We start from the raw sequence: 19,206 nt of genomic DNA, 5'->3' as shown, positions 1-19,206 counted from the left end.
CCTGTAACTTTGCACTACAAGGCATTTAAACAGAGTCTGGACCTGAGCTGTGTGTTTCACTAAGATTCATTACAGTCAATATGATTCACATTCATTTTTGGTCTGCTCCTCCATGATTGGAGGAGGTGGAGGAGTGGGAGAAGGAGGAAGTGTCTCCAAAATGTTTGAAAATATTAACCTTGTTTCTGAAAATAACAGACGATGTGACGACAGGATGAAATCCTTTATTATGTCAGAATATGTTTTAAGGGAAAATGAAAAATGTCAATTAACAGTGATGAATCTTTAACAAGGTTCTGTGAAAACATTGTTATAGCTTTTGAACTGTGTGAAGACAAGTTTATTGATTTTATTTGAAATGAAATCAGTTTCTCTTGGGGCAGGACTGCTGCTTCCCTCTGTTGCCGCTCCTCTGGTAGTCGACAAAGAAGTCGTTGCAGGCGACGGTCAGAGCAGCGACCAGAACCACAAACTCCTGGAAGTCCACTTCACCGTCCTGGTTAGCATCCAGTTCCTTCATAATCTTGTCCACCACCATGGGGTCCTTGCTGTCCTGTAAACACAAAGAGCAATTTGTTTCATAAGATCAAATCCTAGTGGTGATTTCCCTGCATGGTCTAAGCCTTGAAAATATAAAAAGGTAGGTCCTCTTTTCAGCCTCTGTCTCAAACATTTGGTTTTAGCTTCCGTCTCTTTAAGGCCACTCTGCTCTGATGTGATTAGTTTACCGCTTCCAGTGCATGTAGGACATTTCTGTCTCCACTCTCACTTTTCCTGGCTTAGTTAGGAGAAGCTGCTTTAGGCGTGCATCATGCAAATTTGAGGCAAACACTGGCCGGAGCTTCAGATTTCAGAGGAGCTGCTTTTACCACAAACGTTAACGTTTGCAGAACCTTAACATTCACAAAAAATGTTCACCATCCTAACAAAAGAAATGTTGTGAGCTTAATAAAGAGATGAATAAGTTATTTCCTGAGTCAATAGCAGCATTCTTAGGTAACACTGCAAGTACTCTGAAGTTCCAAACATCCGATTACATGTAGGAAAGATACTCACAGCCAGTAATTCTGAGAGTTGATCCTGGAACAGGGTCTTCAGTTCTTTGTTATTCAGCTTGTACTTGTCGCCTTCTCGTCCGGAGTACGAGTGGAACACTCCGATGAGGCAGGTCATCGCTTCTTGCAGGTTGTGACTCATTTTTTCAGTCCTGCAGTGGGATGAGACAAATCAAGACTCAAGTCAAGAGTTTTCATACAGAGAAGGTGAAAGAGGAAACGTTCTCCATGTTCACAGTCAATGAACCAACAAACTCTTTAATCAAAAGTTTCAAGTAAAAAAAGTTACAAAATAAGAAAAATAAAAGACACCAACAGGTAAAAATGTCTCATTTGCACTTGTGATGTGCAGTTAGAAACTGTGCTTTAAATAAGTGGTGAATACATGAGCACGTTCTTCTCAGATTTCATATTCTGTTTCGTCATGTTGGAGATCAGTCGTCAATCAGCCGACTGATGTGAAGCAGCAGCAACACTATAAATAACTGAGCTTAAAAAAAGTCTCATGAGAATGTAGGAAAAAGCTGGAAAGCAAAGGAACATTTCTGCCCCTTTCTTTTCATAAATTAACCAAATGTAACCACATCCTCAGAGCGTCGTTGTTTAGCTTTACTGAAACCTGCTCACGTCTGTGCTGAACTCAGGTGGAGGAGTTAAAACTGTCTGAATATCTTAACCTTACACCATCAGACACCTGAGAAGCTGCTGCTGCTGCTGCGGCCTCCATGAACCGGTGGAGGACAAAGGCACCGACCTCCTGCGGGGCAGCGTGCACATGGAGTGGATTCAGATTATGTCCTGCATTATGTTACATTAAGTGATGCCCCTTGAGAAGTTCATATTTCATACAGTGATGCAGAGAACTGCTGCAGTCTGGTAATGAGCCTGTGCATCACCGCTGAATGATGCCGAGCCACATTACCTTAATTAGTCTCCGTGATTGCTGCTAATAATTTATTTCTGGGAGCTAATTAAAGGCCCTTTGAATGTCAAATGCAAATCTGGTTTTAATTAACTGCAGCAGAGACGAGCGACAGACTGCAGACGCCACTCAAAGTGGAAATGATAAAATAAAACACACACTCTGTTGTTATTCTCACTGTGGAAGCAGCAGACGAAGACAAACAGCAGGAACTCACCTGGACAGTGACGCTGACGGCTGCAGGTGGAAGTGGCTCCAGCTCACATCTCATCACTTATATGCGCTCCTCTCACCTGTGTGCAGATCAGTCAGAGTGACGCCCCCCTCTGGAGAGTGCTGCTGCAGGTCCGCCTGAGCGGCCATGTAAGGCAAGAACAGGGAACGTTTACTCTGTCAAAGCAGGAAACACAATGAAACAGATAATGACCGTTTAACTGTGACATGTTTATCTGAGCCCTGCAGAAACTGAGGAGTCACTCAAATTATTTTATACAAATATTTTATCACCTCATAAATGTATGGGTTGGAAAACGACTCTTTCAAACTGAAGCGGTGAAACATCAACTTTAAGTTGAATTTAAATCCAAACCGACGGTTTCGTAAATACAAAATATACCAAATGTGTTTAAAAATAAATGTTTTTTTTTTGTTTTTACATCTAATCAGTGTTTTCTTCTGTTTCATTTTATCTTTATTTTTTTAATAAAAGTGCAGCAATGTGTGTTACATTTTATTCATGAATTGTGTGATAGAAGTTTATTTTTGTTATTATTACAGGACATGTGCTGTCAGGGCCCATTAGGAATAGTTAAGCTGAGGAAATCAGACCTCAATCTTCACCGTCTATTTTTAATCTCTTAGAAATTTCAGCAACTATTTGTTTCTTTCATCTTTAATTTAAACCATTTGTTAATTTGCTTGTTTGCTTTGATGTTTTATATTCTAGTTTGTATTCGTCTTCTTTGTGAAAAACTTTGTGAAGGTGCTATTCAAATAAAGTTTTTATTATCATACATTTTTTCAATCAATATACAAGAGCAGAATTTGAATACGCTTATTTTTTTTCAACATCAATAATTAATAAAGACAACCTCTCTCTTTAAAGGTCCATGTAGTCTCTGTTCTGGGGCTGTTGGTTGTATTACATGATTTTCCTCTGCAGTTTCCCAGCTGTCATGGAAGTGTAGTTGTTTGAACGGACATTTTTTCTCAAGCTCCTTAAAAGCACAACATGTCTGTGCTTCCTTCAAGTTCAGTGACGTGTGCTTTAAATGAAACAGCTGTTAAATGGACCATGTGCTGAAGTTGCTTTGTCATTGAGGTTAAAGGTTAAACAAGCTGTCAAGCTGAGTACGCGATAATATTTGTCACAGGCGACTTTATTTTGTGAGGACAATCTATAACCTTCAGAGCTGAAATGGAAGCTGTCAAGATTTTCTTTGCTTTTGTTTGACATATTACGGCTGAAACGATCACAGCAACAAGCCACGTTTGTGATTTGGTCATTTTAGGTCAAAATCAACTGCAGGTGAAGAACTCGACAGGTTTAAACCCAAAAACAGATTCTGAGCTCTGAACCCTGCTTCATGTACACACTCATACACTTGAGTGACGTTTGCCTGCAGAGTCATACAAAGATCTTTTTTTCTTATCGTACAGCTCTGACCTCTGAGCTGCCTCTAAGACTCACTGGTGCTCATCAGTGGGTTTATTTACTGCAGCGTCATTTGCAACGATTATGCCTGAATGATGCAATGACGAATGCAAATCAGGTGCACGCCAGTCAAATGTAATGTTCACTGATGCAAATGATCAGGATTCATTTGCATCAGTGTCCCCATGTGAAGAATATGAAGGTTTTATTGATGCATGATTCTGAACGACTGTAAAACTAAATGAATTTGCTATCAAACCATGTTAAAACTGATCTGAAGTCTGTAAACTGGTCCGCATCAGATTAAACCTACATCTCAAGCACATGGTGAATTAATTTCCCACGTTTCGTGATTGAGTAAATGTTCCTGAATTCAACTTTGGAATTTATTATTAATGGCAGCCTGACACGTCCTCACATCAGAGACAGATTTTCTTTTCTTGGTTTCATGAATTCCTGTTTGAAGACAAAATATTTTCTTTGACAAAATATTTTCTTTGACTTGACAAATTGTGACATGTGCATGAGAGCGCCTCATCTCTTTTTAGAGGGAAACCATGACGACGGTCTCTGATCCCTGCAGAGAGCTGCTGAGGGATGGGAGTCAAACGCACTTTAAAAGGCAGGAATATATTTTTTATTAAGTTACACAGAAATACATCAATATTGCATCGAATTATGAATGTCCAGCATTTTACGAGCATTTTATGAATGAAGAAATTCTGGAAATATAAAAATCTGCATCAAAAACAGCAACATTTGACAAATGAATGAATAATTTTATGCAAAATACTCAAAATAGTGTATTTTACGTCTGCTGCCTTTTGCCTTGTGCTGCAGAAAAACATCTGGGACTCTCTATTTTTCTGGTGTTGTAATAATTTAAGCTTATTTGTAACATCTCTCTTTCCCTTAGTAAACTGGTGACGACAACTTCAGAAGTTCAAGGGTGTCATCTACAGGTCGCTTGTAAATTCTGCAAATAACCACACAAATGTGCCACACACAGAAAAAACAATTCACTGATACTGAAAGGAAGAAGTCATTTAGAAAATAACTGTTTGAAAAATAATCATGAAGGCCCAAGTTCAAAGCCTCTGTAAAACATTTTTTAGATTTTACAATATATCATCACAGAACATTTCAATCATAAACTGAAATTATTTATAAAAGTAAACTGTGTTTCCTTAAATCCTGTAAAATGGCCACAGACTTGTATTATTGTCATCTGGCAAACAGTCTCTTCATGATTTCTTATTTTAGAATCTCACAGCTTCTTTCTTCACAACCTGCTGGTTGTCTTGTGTTACAGGGAAAACATGAGCCATTGAATTTAGAGATTCAAGACAGTCTGGTGTTATTTAGTAAGTTTGAGATAATTAAAGTATTTCTGCTCTTTTTAAAAGTTGCTTGTTCACTCATTGGTGCTCGAGAGTCCAGCTTTAGCTCCTCATCATCGTTAATGTTTTAAATGTTAACTGCACAGCTCTTATCTGATATTGTTGTGAATTTGTTGTGCTGGTCGGGACCTGAATCAAGAGAATCACAATTATGGAGCTGATCTGGATAACGGGGCAGATCCAGGTTTTTTTTTTTTTTTTTTAAATCCTTGTCATTTATTGTAAGATAGATCTGTTCTATGAAATGGATCATAGGTGTAAAAACAATCTGACAGGTTTAGCGAGTGTGATATCTATGAGTGTGTGAAATTGAGTGAATTTAAATATGGGGCCCTGGCAGTGGTATGATCTCCACTCTGCCTATTGAAGCTGGGACTGAACAGGACAAGGACAAAAGGCACAATCAGATCAAGTTAATGCAGAAATGCACGTACTCGATGAATGCAGGAGCCGCCACTCAAACACTCAAAGGCCGACAGAGGAGAGCTACTTCAAGATTATGACTTAATTAGCACATAGTCAAAGAGATGATGCAAATGAGTCCTGGAGAATTACAAGTTCCAAAGTTCTCTCCACTTTGAACTCAGAAGAAGCTGCTGGATCCAATAATCTGATGAAATAGTGATTCTGACTGTTATGTTCCCAGATACGTTAATTATTGGTCCAGTCTCCCCAGAACACACTGTATCCAGACAGAATATTTCTAGTACATGGCCTGCATTACCTCAGAGTTGGAACAAATTATGATCTCGTCCCTCTGAGAGCCAGGAATGCAAGAGAGGACCATCGCCTTCACACACCTGTCACCACATCGTTCTGGCACCTTGCTTGTTATCCAGAGTGCGACATGGGCAATTTCACCCGAGCCGTCGAGTTTGTGGCCTTTCAGCGCCTGTCAACGGTGCGCCCGGCATCGGATGCTCACAGGGCATCCGCTCAGCACTGGACGGGTAACATGACAGATTATTCTTCGTCATCTTTAATGAGACCTTGGGTTTTGCTCCCACCTCGCTGTTAAAGGTAACTCGAGTTTAGACCTTTACAGACACAATACCCAAGAAGTTTTTAACCATTTCGTCAAAATGCCACTACCGGTATTTGTTTCTGATTTGCCAGATTGTTATTATTTTTTTCCATGATGTTGATTTCTTCTTGATTACATTTCACTACCACTGCCCCACCGTCCTCTTGAGGGCACCCAATCACAGAAACAGTTGAAGTTCTGCTTTTGATGCTTTGTCGCCCCTCTCCGGTTATTGATGGCTTTCCCAGAACGCTCCTCAGCTGCTCCCAGAAAAACGGCTGCTGGTTGACCTGCTGGGGCCACTCCAGGTACGTCTTGGTGCTCAGCATCTTCTTCAGCCTGCAGTACTTGCTGGGCAAGGAGCTGGGATCAATGGGTTCCTTAACCACGAGGATGACATCACTGAAGGTCTTTCCCATGGCCCTCTGCTGGGCAAAGTACAGCTCGTAGTTGCACCAGTCACTGTTTACAAAGTGCCGGGAGAGGACGAATATTGACTGAGGATGGAAAGAGGAGAAAAGGAAAAGAAATTAAAGCATGGATTGAGAAACATCTTTCTGTGTAAACCAGTTAATGTTTGCTTTCCTTCAAACTTTATTTTGAATTCATTTGCCAAAAATATGGTTGTGCAGTTCTCTGTATACAAGAGAGTGTTGTGCGCAAGACAATTAAAAAACCACACATTTGTACCTTTCGACTGTTTTCAATGTTCTCAATGATGTTATCGATGATCCACCTTCCCGGCATGAAGTCCCTCTCATGAATGCACAGACGATAGGGGTTTCTATTGTTTTCCAAACAGGGCAACAGCTGGTCCCTCACCCAGTCTGCATCAGAGTGACTGTAGGAAATGAAGGCATGATACGTAAAAGTGCCCATTTTCCCTGCTGCCTTTTCCTTGTGAGCTCTGTATTTGGCTCGGATGATCTGATACGTGGCTTTTGTGTACCAGGGAAGATCGAAAATATAGCACATCAGAATCAACAGCAAGATCACCGCTGCAGTGGTCGCCACACAGATGATGATGACGAGTCTGATGTCACAGGCCACTTGACTTGGTAAGTATTTGGACACGACTGTGTTGAGGAAGGCCTCCGGGTGGTAGCACCTGTAGTTCCAAGGCCAGTCAGTGAGGTTGACCTTTCCTCGTGATATTGTATCCTGGATGAAAGCATGAAGCTCACAGGTGCAGTGGTAAGGATTATTTCCTGCCCTCAAGCTAGACAGCTGAGGCATGCCCTGGAAAGATGCCTTACTGATGAGGCCAAACGAATTCCCGTCCAATGCTAGGAACTGCAGTTGCGGACTTCTCCATGTAGATGGGATGAACTTGATTTTGTTCCCACTCAGCAGGAGCTCTTTCAGGTTGGTTGCTCTATCAAAGAACATCATGTCCAACTGGTCCAGGTCGCAGTGGCACAGGTCCAAGTAGTACACTGAGGTGGGCAGACATTCGAGGGCCTCAACGACGAACTTGTTGTGGTGAGCGATGAATCGAGTGATATTTCGCTGCCAAACGCAGTTACGACTGGGTTCAACAGATCCTAGTTTGTTGTTGCTCACGTCCAACACCTGCAGCCGCTGGAAGTCCCTTGTTAGTGCTGACAGTTTGCTTAAGCTCGTCAGTTCGTTGGTGCTCAAATTGAAGGTGTGAAGATTTGGCATGTTCCCCCTGTTGTCACAGCGCTGGTTGAAGATGTAATCACTCTGCAGTCGATTATTGGAGATGTCCAGTAACTCCACACCTTCCATCTCCACAAGGCGTCGCAGGGCACAAAGTTGAAGTTCACATACTGAATAGATAGTTTCTTAATCTTGTTGAACCAGGTAAAGCGCCAGTCAAATCGCAGCACATCGGGATTGCTGATATACCTACAAGAAACAGATTGTTAGAATGTCTGCAAATTAAAATTCAAATACTCATTCTCCATAACCAAGGGTCACAGGGACAGGTAATCCCAATTTATATCTGGAGGGATGCACTGAAATTTACTCCTCTGGTTAATTTAGATGCTCAAACTAACCAATTAACCCGACCCCAATCAGTGGAGTACCCGCTGAAAAAAAAAGGTTCTTGTTCAATGTCAAGACACTCTGCTTATGATTGTGAATTCTTGGAGAATGGCTGCAGCATAAGTCATAAAACCTGCCTCCTCCAGGTTAGTGGATGGGACATGGATCAAAATAGAGGCTTAGTACATGTAATTTCTAAATCGTTCTAATCACAATGATGTATGTTGAAGTTTGGTTTTAATTCGTTTCTCAATGATACGGGGTGAGATGTGGTCAAGAACATAGGCAGGACCTCGATATTGTGGTTTCATCCCCTGATCACGCAGAAGTGACAAAGTTGACTTAAAACGATGGGAAAAGACTCACCAAAGATCCAATTCATCTAGCACCAGGTTTGTGATCGAAGAACTTGCTCCTGTGTCAATGAATGTGGGTGAACGGGCGAAATCGATGTACTGAAGCGTCAATCGTTTGATCGGGGTGACTTGTAAGTTTATTAAAGCCATCCTCAGGAGGTGCTCGTTGAATTTACCCCTGTGGAAGATTAGCTGATATGCTGTAATGTCTTTTAAACCCTTGAAGATGTCCTCCTCCTCCATGTAGTACATGAACTCGAAGAGATTGCGGAACTGGATGACGCTGAATGTCTTGTTGGCTATGTCACGCAACATGTGAACGAGAGCGTTCGGCTGCTGATCTATGGCCATATCGAAACCCATCTGCCTCGTCTGAATGACTTCTAGACTCCCAGGCTCATAGTAGCTGAGGTTGGAGGAACATTTGATTGCAAAACCTTGTAAACTGATGTTCTTCAGTGGCAAAAAATCTGCTTTCTTCAGACCCATCACCAGGGGGCCCCCCATCGACAGAACCTGGAGTTTGACAAATTTGGAGAAGCTCTCAGCCAGAGTGGCATGTTTATACAGATTATTGGACATGTACAGCTGATTCAGGTTGGAGAGGGGTGTCAGAGCGCTGGCAGGGATTTCCTCCAGCGAGTTATTGAAGATGTTAAGACTCTCCAGCAGTGGGTTGTTTTTAAAGGCATCAATGTCAATGTGTGAAATGTTATTGAACTGCAGCTGAAGGATGCGCAGCAGAGGGAGCCGGAGGAAGTCGTCAGCAAGGACAGCTTGAAGTTTATTGTAGGAGAGATCAACGTCTTCAAGTGTGGAGGGAAACTGTCCCCAGGGCACAGTGGCGAGCTGCCTCCCCACACAGTCTGCAGAGCGGCCGGAGTTGTAGATGCGACAGGGTCCGTCCTCAGTGGTCGGGGGTGAAGACGGAGTTGGGGACGCGAGGGCTCCGATGAGGAGAACGCTGAAATGTATTAACCTCCACATCATTGTGACAGACCTGTAATCAAACAAGCACAGGATAAATCAGGTTTGAGCATCTTATTTAGTAAACAGCATTTATAACGTGGTGGAGGAAGATTTCAAAACATGAGTAAAAGTACAATTTGGTACTCTTTAAAAGTACTGTATCCTATTTCCTAATGCAGCAGTGTATTACATGAATCTCAACAGTGATGCACCATCATTTTCATTTGAATTATAATGAAGCACAAATACAACAGGAGCTGTTTTTGGTTTTGTCTTCCCTTGATTCTGTCCTGCTCTCATCTTCTTTCCTGTCTTTTCCTTTTTCTATTCCACATTTTCATACATGTTTGTTGTTATTATTGCAGCTATTACACATTTAAATATAAGTATACATTAAGTATAATCTGTCTGTGACCCACCCAGTACATTAGCAAAAAATTCTGCAACACAGCCAAACACTTGAAACAATTACATTACAATTGTGACTTTTCAGATGTGGACTGTTGAAGACACAAAATTAAATATTAAATACCAATAAAATAATCAGGCCACACACACACATTATGTGACCCTTAGCTAATCTGCTGAGGAAAACATATCAGATCCATATAAAACAGAATTCATTGGTCCCCCATGATACGAAAACACTCACGAGACTGCACTCACCCAGTTTCCTGCTACACTGTAAACTCTGACTCTTTCAAATCCCTCTCCTCTCCTTTATTTAAATGGCCCAAGGCTCCACATTCACGTGAGGAGCCGTCAAACTTTACAACCACTCAACAAACAGTGTTCGTCTTATCTCGTCCAGACAAGACGTGATTTGAATAAACATTTACGTCTGTGCTGACATGGGTGATACAAATCCACAGTTCCTAATTTACTTGAAATTAAAGGATGTTCATGTTCATCTAACTTTAGAAGATGGTGACTGTTCTTCCAGTCAGGAGGTGTGAGATGTGTTGTTGAAGGTGTCCTCCTCCTGGAACTGTTACAAAATTAGAGTATGAATGATAAAATCAAGTGAGTCAGTTCATTGGCTCTCTAGATAAGACAGTAAATCAAATATTGTTTAGGTGAATTATTGTCATCCTGTGTTGACTGCGTCGCCTCAGTCTTCCTTCCTCGCGACATAACGTGACGGAGAAACCATAAACACTCCCGGTCTATCTCGGCTGGTCAACAGTGAGCAGCTGCTCATTGACACTAGAGATTAGATGGACATCGATAATATTGACTCAGTTAAACTCCTGCGGTAAAAAGACGCTGTTGCAAAAAGTTTTGTTAGAACTTGACAATAACAAGGTTTGGGAACTGACTCAGACTTTTCTAAAATGTCAGTCAATTGTCTTATGCACATAAAATAAGTGCAAATTTAGTTTCAAGTTTACTTGTAGGTTCCCTGCAGGTCAGACTGTGGCTCCAATAAACCAAATCTAATGACATCAGTTGAGGATACTTGTTTATTTACTTGCTTATAGAACCTTGATCAACACTGTGCAGACTGGTTGTAAATGACACAACGTATGCAAGATGGCAGGATGTGGAGAGGTATTGTCCATCCTTATATTAAGTGAACGTTTTAAACCAAAGATTTGTTCTGCATTAAAAGGCAGGTACACACACACACACACGCTCAGTGCTATGATTGCACCACCTTTACATTTGCACATCATAATTTTAAGGGCTTAATGAGCGGTGCTTTATTTTATTCACCTGACAGTGTATGAAAAGGATCTGGTACAAATTTTGATTTATTCTATTTATTTATTTGGCAGGAACTGTTTAAGTCTGCACACAAACTTGACTTGGTACCTCCCCCAGGTTGTGTTTTGTTGATCATATGCATGGTTTGAGAGTTGTGTGTTTTTAGTTGCCTCGGGAACACTGTAATTTCTCTTCTGGGATGCAGAAAGTGATATCTCCTCAGGCTCTAATTGTACAAGATGGCAACGTTCGTATCGTGGATATTTCAGCGCTGGATAGTGGGAGGGAGTTGAAAGGCGTCGTTCATCTTTATATTTGATCTGTGCTCTGAGCTAAACAGAAAATTTGTGTCAAGGCAAACGGTGTTCCTGACTCACCACATCCATCCAGCTGGTTTGACATTATCCTTCAGAGTATCTGTGTCAGGAAAGACTTTCATGGTCAAACAGTGTTTACACAGGTTGGTTGTGTGCAGCCTTATAGGTGGAAGGAATGTGCACAAATATGCTGTCAGCTTCTCCCTATTGCATTTTTGGGTTCATTAGTTTGGCTTCAGACATGCTGTGTTGCTTAGTGTCAACACACACTCAGGTAAACGGGTTTAACAGGTCGTACAATCTAAACAACCTACACATAAAACACACATGGCCTACTTCCCGGTCCATGGCGTTCAATGACGTTCCGGTTGGCTCACTGCCAGGTTCTTGTAGGAAACTGGAAAGACAAGCGGGAAATCCCGACAGCACACGTAAAAGAACAATATTCACTGTTTCTGCACCTGAGAGATAAACTCTCCTACCATGTTTCAGTGGCAGCAGCTAATACAAATCACTAGTGACACACAAACCTCAACTATAAGAAGCTGTGATGTTCAAGAACCAAAGATTGTTCATTGTTCTCTCAATTAACATCACTGGAAAGAAAGTTCCCGGAGTGTTTGATATTTGGACATGGAGCAAATATAAAGTAGCTCAGTCAGGGAGATGTTAGAAGAATCGAGTTTAGCCATATTTGACAGGAAGTGTCAAACCTTGCCTGACAAGCCAAACTCATTTCTCAGTAATGATGTGAAATCGAACACATCCATTTAGTGTTCTTCCACATCCTCCTCAGACAAATAACATAAGTGGATGAAAACTGGCGGTTTGTGGATAATGACTTCCCTGCAAGTAATATCTGCCCCCGCAGATTATTTTGATAATCTGATTGTTGTTATTTCACAATATTCAGACTGACAGACATTTATGGGAGTTGCAGAGTCATTTTCGCTTTTCTCAACAAGTCAATAGCACAACATTTGTTTTGCTATAATGCTCTACAAGGTGGAATTATGGTGCTTTTGTTTTGAAACAGACTCTGAAATAGTGGACATGTTATTCATAAATAAATAACAGCAGTTCAGTAAATCATTCACACAGATATATAATTTATATATATACACATGTGAACAGTAATAAAGCAAATTTAGTTTTGACTATAAATTCGTCAGTGCAGATAAACCAGGTAGGATGAACAAAAAGTTGTTTAACTTCACTCTGCACACAAACAATTACAGTGACAGTTTATTGTAGAAGGAATAATTCTGAAGTATCAACACAGGACAAGATAACATAAAAAACAGGTTTACGACGGACACTGACCTAAACTTAAATATTCACATGTCTGGATGATCCATCCGTAACTTCAGCCTCTAAGAGAGGCTGCGTCTCGCTGCTACTGTTTGCTCTCCAGCAACTCGACACAACTCTGCATGTTGTAATCTTGGCTTCACAGTGAGATGCTGAAGTCAATCAGCAAACCAGGACGTCACGGAAACAACCGGCTCTGTCATTGATTAAACTCTGATATCTCTCTAATATGTCAGGAATGGCGTCATCCAGAAAACTGAGAGCTCAATAACTGTGTCTGATATTTACGCAGCAGTCAATGGTTGGAGGCAAACAGATGAATGTGGCAGCAGACGTGTTTAACTCATGATTAATGCTTATATTTGATAACACGTTCATCAGTGTAAAATATAAATTGTGCTTTAAAGTAAAGAGCAGAGATGAGATGGACCAGTCAAAACAGAAAATTGCAATTTTATGAGGGAGCTGTAAAAGTATTTTATGTGTCTGCGTCCACCTGGTAACCAAGATTAAAAATTAGCCTCCTCTCAAACATTATCAACGATTTTTATCGTCATTCTGATTTGTCATAACATGAAGTGTCATAAAATGAATGATCACTTGTTGTTATCCGTCGTGTGTGACTTCTGAAGGTTTCATAGCCCAGGGGGATTCGTCATGATTTATTATGGCTTCAGGAATTGATGATTTTCTTCATTACAGACATTAGACACATGAAACAAGTGGAACTAATGACATCACCACCTTAAATCCTGTTTAGGTGTTTCAGTCTCAGGGCTCTTGTATTGCACATGCTGGCTCAGAGCCGTCGTGTAACGTTATTAGTTCCACCTCTGCTTTTCCAGCAGCAACGGAGAAGTCAAAATATCCCATGAGGTTTATTTTAGAGGGACACACAAATTTACTTCAAAGCAGTTTCAGGATATAAAATAAGAGGATAAATGGGTTATCATGGAATAACTCAAATAAGGTTTGAGGGGAAAATGGTTGAGGTGCTGAGTCATTGCTAAAACCTAAAAATGCAAATATTTACCATTGTGGTCGACACTAATGCAGTTTTTCATCTCATCCACACGTAAACTGCTTTTAAAGTCACTAAAATGGAAATTTTAACAAATGCCAAAGTGTCAATTTTCAAAAACAATGTAAAACGACAAAACCACAATTTCTTTCACACATGTCCACTGTAACACTATTGTGTAATGAACCAACAACAATAATACCTGTTCCTCTACATTTGTTCTTCACTGCTACCTCCAATTACAATGAGCAGCTACATTTAGCATGACTGAAGCACATTACCAGAACTCACGGGCGTTTACCTTGAATAACATTCTTCACTGGTATTTGTTGGAACATTGACAGACTTTATTGCCACATACTGGTCTGGCCTGAGTTTTGGTGCAGACGAGACCTTAGGAAGCGAACAATGCTCAGCACACTGTCCTGATCTGTGCTAAGTGTCAAAGCCAATTAATGAATAATCCATGAATGAGTTACACCTGGAGAAGTGCGGCCAAGTTGTTTTTCTGTGACTCACAGCTGAAAAGGTCGACCATGCAAGCGGCTGGATTACGACATACGTGTCCTGTGCTGGTGTTAGTATTTATGACGGGAGTACATGACGTAGATGGCATCAGAGTTGTTTCTGATGTGATGATTGTTTTCTTTCATCCAACACAAAACAATTATTATCAGTAGCCTGAGGACTGAGGTGTGGTGCTTCTGGTATGTTCTTATTGTCATAGCCAAGGGGAGGGACAACTACGTGTGAATACTATGTGAATACATGAAGGTGGACGACTTGCTTTGTCCAGAAAGAAATTTCTTCTATATAAATGTCAGATGAACCGAGCTCAAGAGCGTTTTTAATGTGAGTGAGCAGAATCACAATAATGAGATGAGTCCAGACATGTTCACAGAAGTTTCCTCATGACTTTCAACTGGAAACATTCCCTGAATGAAGTGTTGTTTTTTTAAAACAGCGGTGGAGTCACATCGAGGTGTTCGGGCTGGATATCAGATGTATGAATCACCTGTGACACCAGAGAGTGGAGTGTGCAGCCAGTCGCTTTGTGCTTTCGGTCAAATCTGAATAAACACGTCTGAAAGTCAAAAAGTTATTTATTAAACCAGATTAACCACTAACTTTCATTAACTTTGATTTAATCGATAAAAACTGCATTATTGTAACAGTCAGAAGTTAAAAATTTACTGTCACAAAAAAACAAGTAGTTAATGTGAAAGAACACCAATCAATACTTTCTAACTTGTCACAAGCTGCTGTGATAACGGGTTGAAAATGTAACTATAGTTTAAAGGTTGCTCTGACTGTCGCGTCCGTAAACACAAAAAAATCACATCAGATAATATTTCACAAGCATTTCTCAAATTCCCAGGAGACTTGCTGGACTTAAAGCCACTTGGTTTTCATTTAAGCAGTCACAGTCTATGAAGGCTCAGTGAGAACTGCATTGGAATTGCAGCCAGATCAGTTTATGTTGTAAAAAACACAATTGAGCAACAGGCTTTAAGTTGTGAACAACCACCACCTGAGCGAATGACACTGCAAGGACAAAAGACACAAATCAGTTTCAAGTAGAATAAGTAATTAGTTGTTTTGGTTTGGCCTCACTGTCAGTCACTCGCTTCAAGGGAAGGTTGAAAAGCAGAGTTTTCTTTCTCAACTTAAATCACAACATTATCAGGAGCCAGTAAAGAATGAGAATCAAACTGTTTAAAACATTTGAGAGCGAAACAGCAACAGAGATTCAGTCTCCAAACAAAACTGTTGGCTCTCGATGAAGCTGGTTTGTTTTTAGGCCTGTGAATCATCCACATATCAATCAGGCAGCAGAGACACTAACAGCTGCATCACATCAGCTCAGCGAACATTGAGCTTCACAGGTGTCCAACAATTACACCGGCTCCTCACCTCAGGAGATAATATCTTAGAGGATAAGCCTTGTTAGTTTCTTCTTTTTATTATTACTATCATCATCATCATCATCAAACACTGAATCGATCCTTCTAACAAACTCTGCCTGGGAAGAAAAACCTCAAAGTGTTAGTGTTGTTTGAATTATCAGAAATTAGTTCACGACTGGGAAAACTCACATGACGGCCACCTCAAGTCAGAATAATAACTAATAAGGATTCAAGTTTTGGTGCATGAGTTGCCAATATCCTCACTTAAAAAAACAATTACCATAATTTAACAATCAGCTCCAAATAGCAACTTTTAATGTGAACCTTTGTCACTTGCAAATTGCACATCCATCTTTAACATGCACCAACACCACATGATGTTTTTATGACATACATGTTCTAAATTATAGTTTTATATCTGTCACACCTGCTCTTTTTTTTACTGTGCAAACCGTGGGCTGAGGTTTTGTTTAAATGCTCTTAAGACATTAACACAACACATTTTATTTACTGCATTCATGGTTTTTGACATTCTGACTTCAAAGCACATGCACACACCAGTACTAAAGTCAGAACAACGACTTTAACAACTCGGACGCAGGGACAATCAGAGGAGCACAGCGACGCCCTGTTGTCTTTAGGTCAAACCAAAAGAACACAGCAAGGCAATGAGACAGAGACAAAGTGCTGCTGCAGTTTCATCTTTGTTTCCCTCTCGAACAGGTTTTAATAAAGTCACTCAGATTATTGGAGGCAGCACAAACAAAACAAGTCATAAATCCAGGTCCTGCCTCTGACTCTTCAGACTTTAGTGAACATGTGTTTAACTGTGAGAGTGAAACCCTGAAGGTGGATCTGCTGGTGACATGTGGGAACAAGAAGCTACAACTCTGGAACCTGAGGCTCTGTTGATTGACAACTGGATAAAATACTTCAAGTTAGAAACTGAGATAACGATCCCCTCACCCCCAAGGACATACAATAAATGTAGTTCATGTACATATCACTGTTGGTGTATAGTTCTTTTGTTGCATGCTTCAGAAATATGTTTTATTTTCTGTCCTTTATCTTCATCCCATCATCATCATCATCTCACCGCCTGACGAGCTGAGATATACAGAATCAATCTTTTAAAATCTGTCCCTGACACTGTTTCTTATCTGGGACCTGTCAGAGCTCAGCAAACAATTTGACTTGTCACAGTATGAAACCCTGATGCTCCTGATAATAAGTCCCAATCATTATTTACACCCGATTCATGAGATTACACAGTGAAAAGTGTCACATCACTTGTTGTCTCAAAGAAACGTGCAGGTGAGAGAAGAGGAATAACAAACATAAATTCATTTAGTGCTCAATGTTTCTGTCCTGGACCTTCACCAGGCAGCCACTGAGACAAACCACATTCAAACACATATATATGGGCTGCACCTCCTTGAAAGCAACCAATCAGAGAGGAAACTATCAGACTTTCAGACCCACAGGCTGTTTCCATTTAACTAATCAGACTCCACACTCAGTAGTTTTTGTTAGTTCAGGACATTGTGAGTCTTTTCCCCTCACTTCTGCTTTTTCTCGTCCACTGTATTTTTGAATGTGTCCATTAAGAAACAGTGTGAAACAGAGAGATGAACTCACCGTTGCACCGCAGGTCAGACTCTGCTCCTCTTCCTCAGTTTGACTTCACTACACATTTTTACCTTGTGCTGCATTAGAGACGCTCTGTCTTTATATCCAGTCAATGTAAGTGACGCAACCCTGCATGATTTTGCCTGTGGCAACACTGTCTCTTCCTCCCTCCCCCATCTCCCTCTCTCACCCTCTCACTCTCTCACTCAGGAATGTTGAGTCAGGAGGATTTGATTTTCTATTGTCCTCTCAAACTCCACGTTTCCTGTTAATCTGATGATGTTGTATTTTTTATTGTATTTTTTCGTGCCGTATACCTTTTATTGGTTTTATTTGTCCAGGATTTTGAGATATGTTTTTCTGCCACCAACACAGACGGGCAAATTTAAATTATCTCCCTTCTATTAGCTCCCTTCTAGCCATGCTCAAAAATATTTGAAAACAACAACAGCAAAAAATATTATATAAAACATATAAAATAAGATAAACTAAAGTATTTAAATAAAATACACACCTAAAATAAAAACTATAAACTAAAATAAAATATATTACTGAGTAGAATGAATGAGAAGCAAAAGCCAAGGAAGCATCTCAAAGTAATGTGCTTTAAAGTGTGAATGTGGGAAAAACATGGACGCTGTAAACAAAATGTGTTGTATTTATGATTTTAAATAACATCCCTGTAACCACTTTAGAAGATTTGCATAACAATAAGAGCACAAAGTAAAATCATCAGGTGTGACAGGCAGATAAATAGTTTATAACTTGCTCAAAATGTCTGCATATATAAAGTATATAAAATTGTGACCAGCAGTTCTTTGTGCCAATTTTGCTCAGATTTTCCATGTCAGGAAACAGATGTTTCCGTTTATTCCGACATGAACGCACACAAAGCTAGACTCTGATACATCTCAGGAGCTTTTACAAAACTTGTTTACAGTAAACTTTTTCAGGAACAATATTTTTGTTTGTATTTTAACGTTTTAAATCAACCAAAACCGCAACAACTGTTTTTTCAGCCTTTAGATTTGCTATCATTGATTTGGGAATAAATCATAAATAAACCCATGTGGACCAATCACGGCATCGGAGACCTGAGTGTCATGTGTGCATTAAGAGATATGAGAAATTATGGCCTAACCTTACTGTCTATCTACAAGCTTCACCTGTGCCTCCATGCATCTGTGAGCTTTGGTAGGAAATAGTTCTGAAGCCTCCAGCTGCCCAGGAGATGGATATCTGAAAACCTGGGAATGTAAATGCTAAACTGTGTCCGTGGGTAATAATTTACATTTTAATGCAATAAAAATGGTTTAATTTTTAGTTCTGTAATTACTGTTTAACTACCTTTTCTTTTAACTGTTGATAAATGTGATATCTGGAAAGAAATGCAATGGAAAGTTGAATTGATTTTCTGGGTGCTGATTAGAAGCTATTTCTGTGACTTGTTCCTTCCAACAGAGATGATTGACACTTGAACTGCTTGTGTTTGTGTGTGTGTGTTTGTGTGTGTGTGTGTGTGTGTGTGTGTGTGTGTTTTTGTGTGTGTGTTGTTGATGAAGTATTATTTTAATTTGACAGCTGCCTGTGCTAATGTGTTCCTCATTTCAGCCATAAAACACTAGTCGGTTTGAATGGAACCATTTGGAAACAATGAGGCTGCAGCTTAAATTAAAACATTTGCTGTGATGAAAGAACTTCTTTGTTCTTGGGTTCAGGAAGTGAAGGTGTGGTGTTGTTTGAGCAACAGATCAGGTTTTTTTCAGAGGGAGGAAATGTTTTTCTTTACAGGTGAACAAGGTAAATCTAGTGACAAAAAAAAAAAAAGGGTTCTGATGGTTTGTAAGGTTTGTCCCGGTGCTGGAGGAAAGGTTGATCCTCAGGGGTGAACGATTCTGATTATTCAATGACAAGTTGGGAG

General features: G+C 40.2%; 1 protein-coding gene across 1 annotated transcript; it reads right to left on the bottom strand.

Moving 5' to 3' along the window:
- Window positions 1-208: 208 nt before the first annotated feature.
- On the bottom strand, window positions 209-17,443 carry tlr18 (toll-like receptor 18). Its single transcript, XM_020093265.2, is given in 8 exon segments — window positions 209-553; window positions 1,057-1,207; window positions 2,139-2,230; window positions 6,112-6,552; window positions 6,746-7,815; window positions 7,818-7,927; window positions 8,435-9,424; window positions 17,295-17,443. Coding segments are annotated over 7 exon segments (3,033 nt in total). The 5' UTR covers window positions 9,415-9,424; window positions 17,295-17,443; the 3' UTR covers window positions 209-364.
- Between the last annotated feature and the right edge of the window lie 1,763 nt (window positions 17,444-19,206).

This window comes from Paralichthys olivaceus, chromosome 13 (assembly GCF_024713975.1).
Source record: "Paralichthys olivaceus isolate ysfri-2021 chromosome 13, ASM2471397v2, whole genome shotgun sequence".
In the NCBI taxonomy this organism is placed as follows: Eukaryota; Metazoa; Chordata; class Actinopteri; order Pleuronectiformes; family Paralichthyidae; genus Paralichthys; species Paralichthys olivaceus.
The sequence above is the reverse complement of the archived record's forward strand: the minus strand, read 5'-3'. Positions and strand labels throughout refer to the sequence as shown.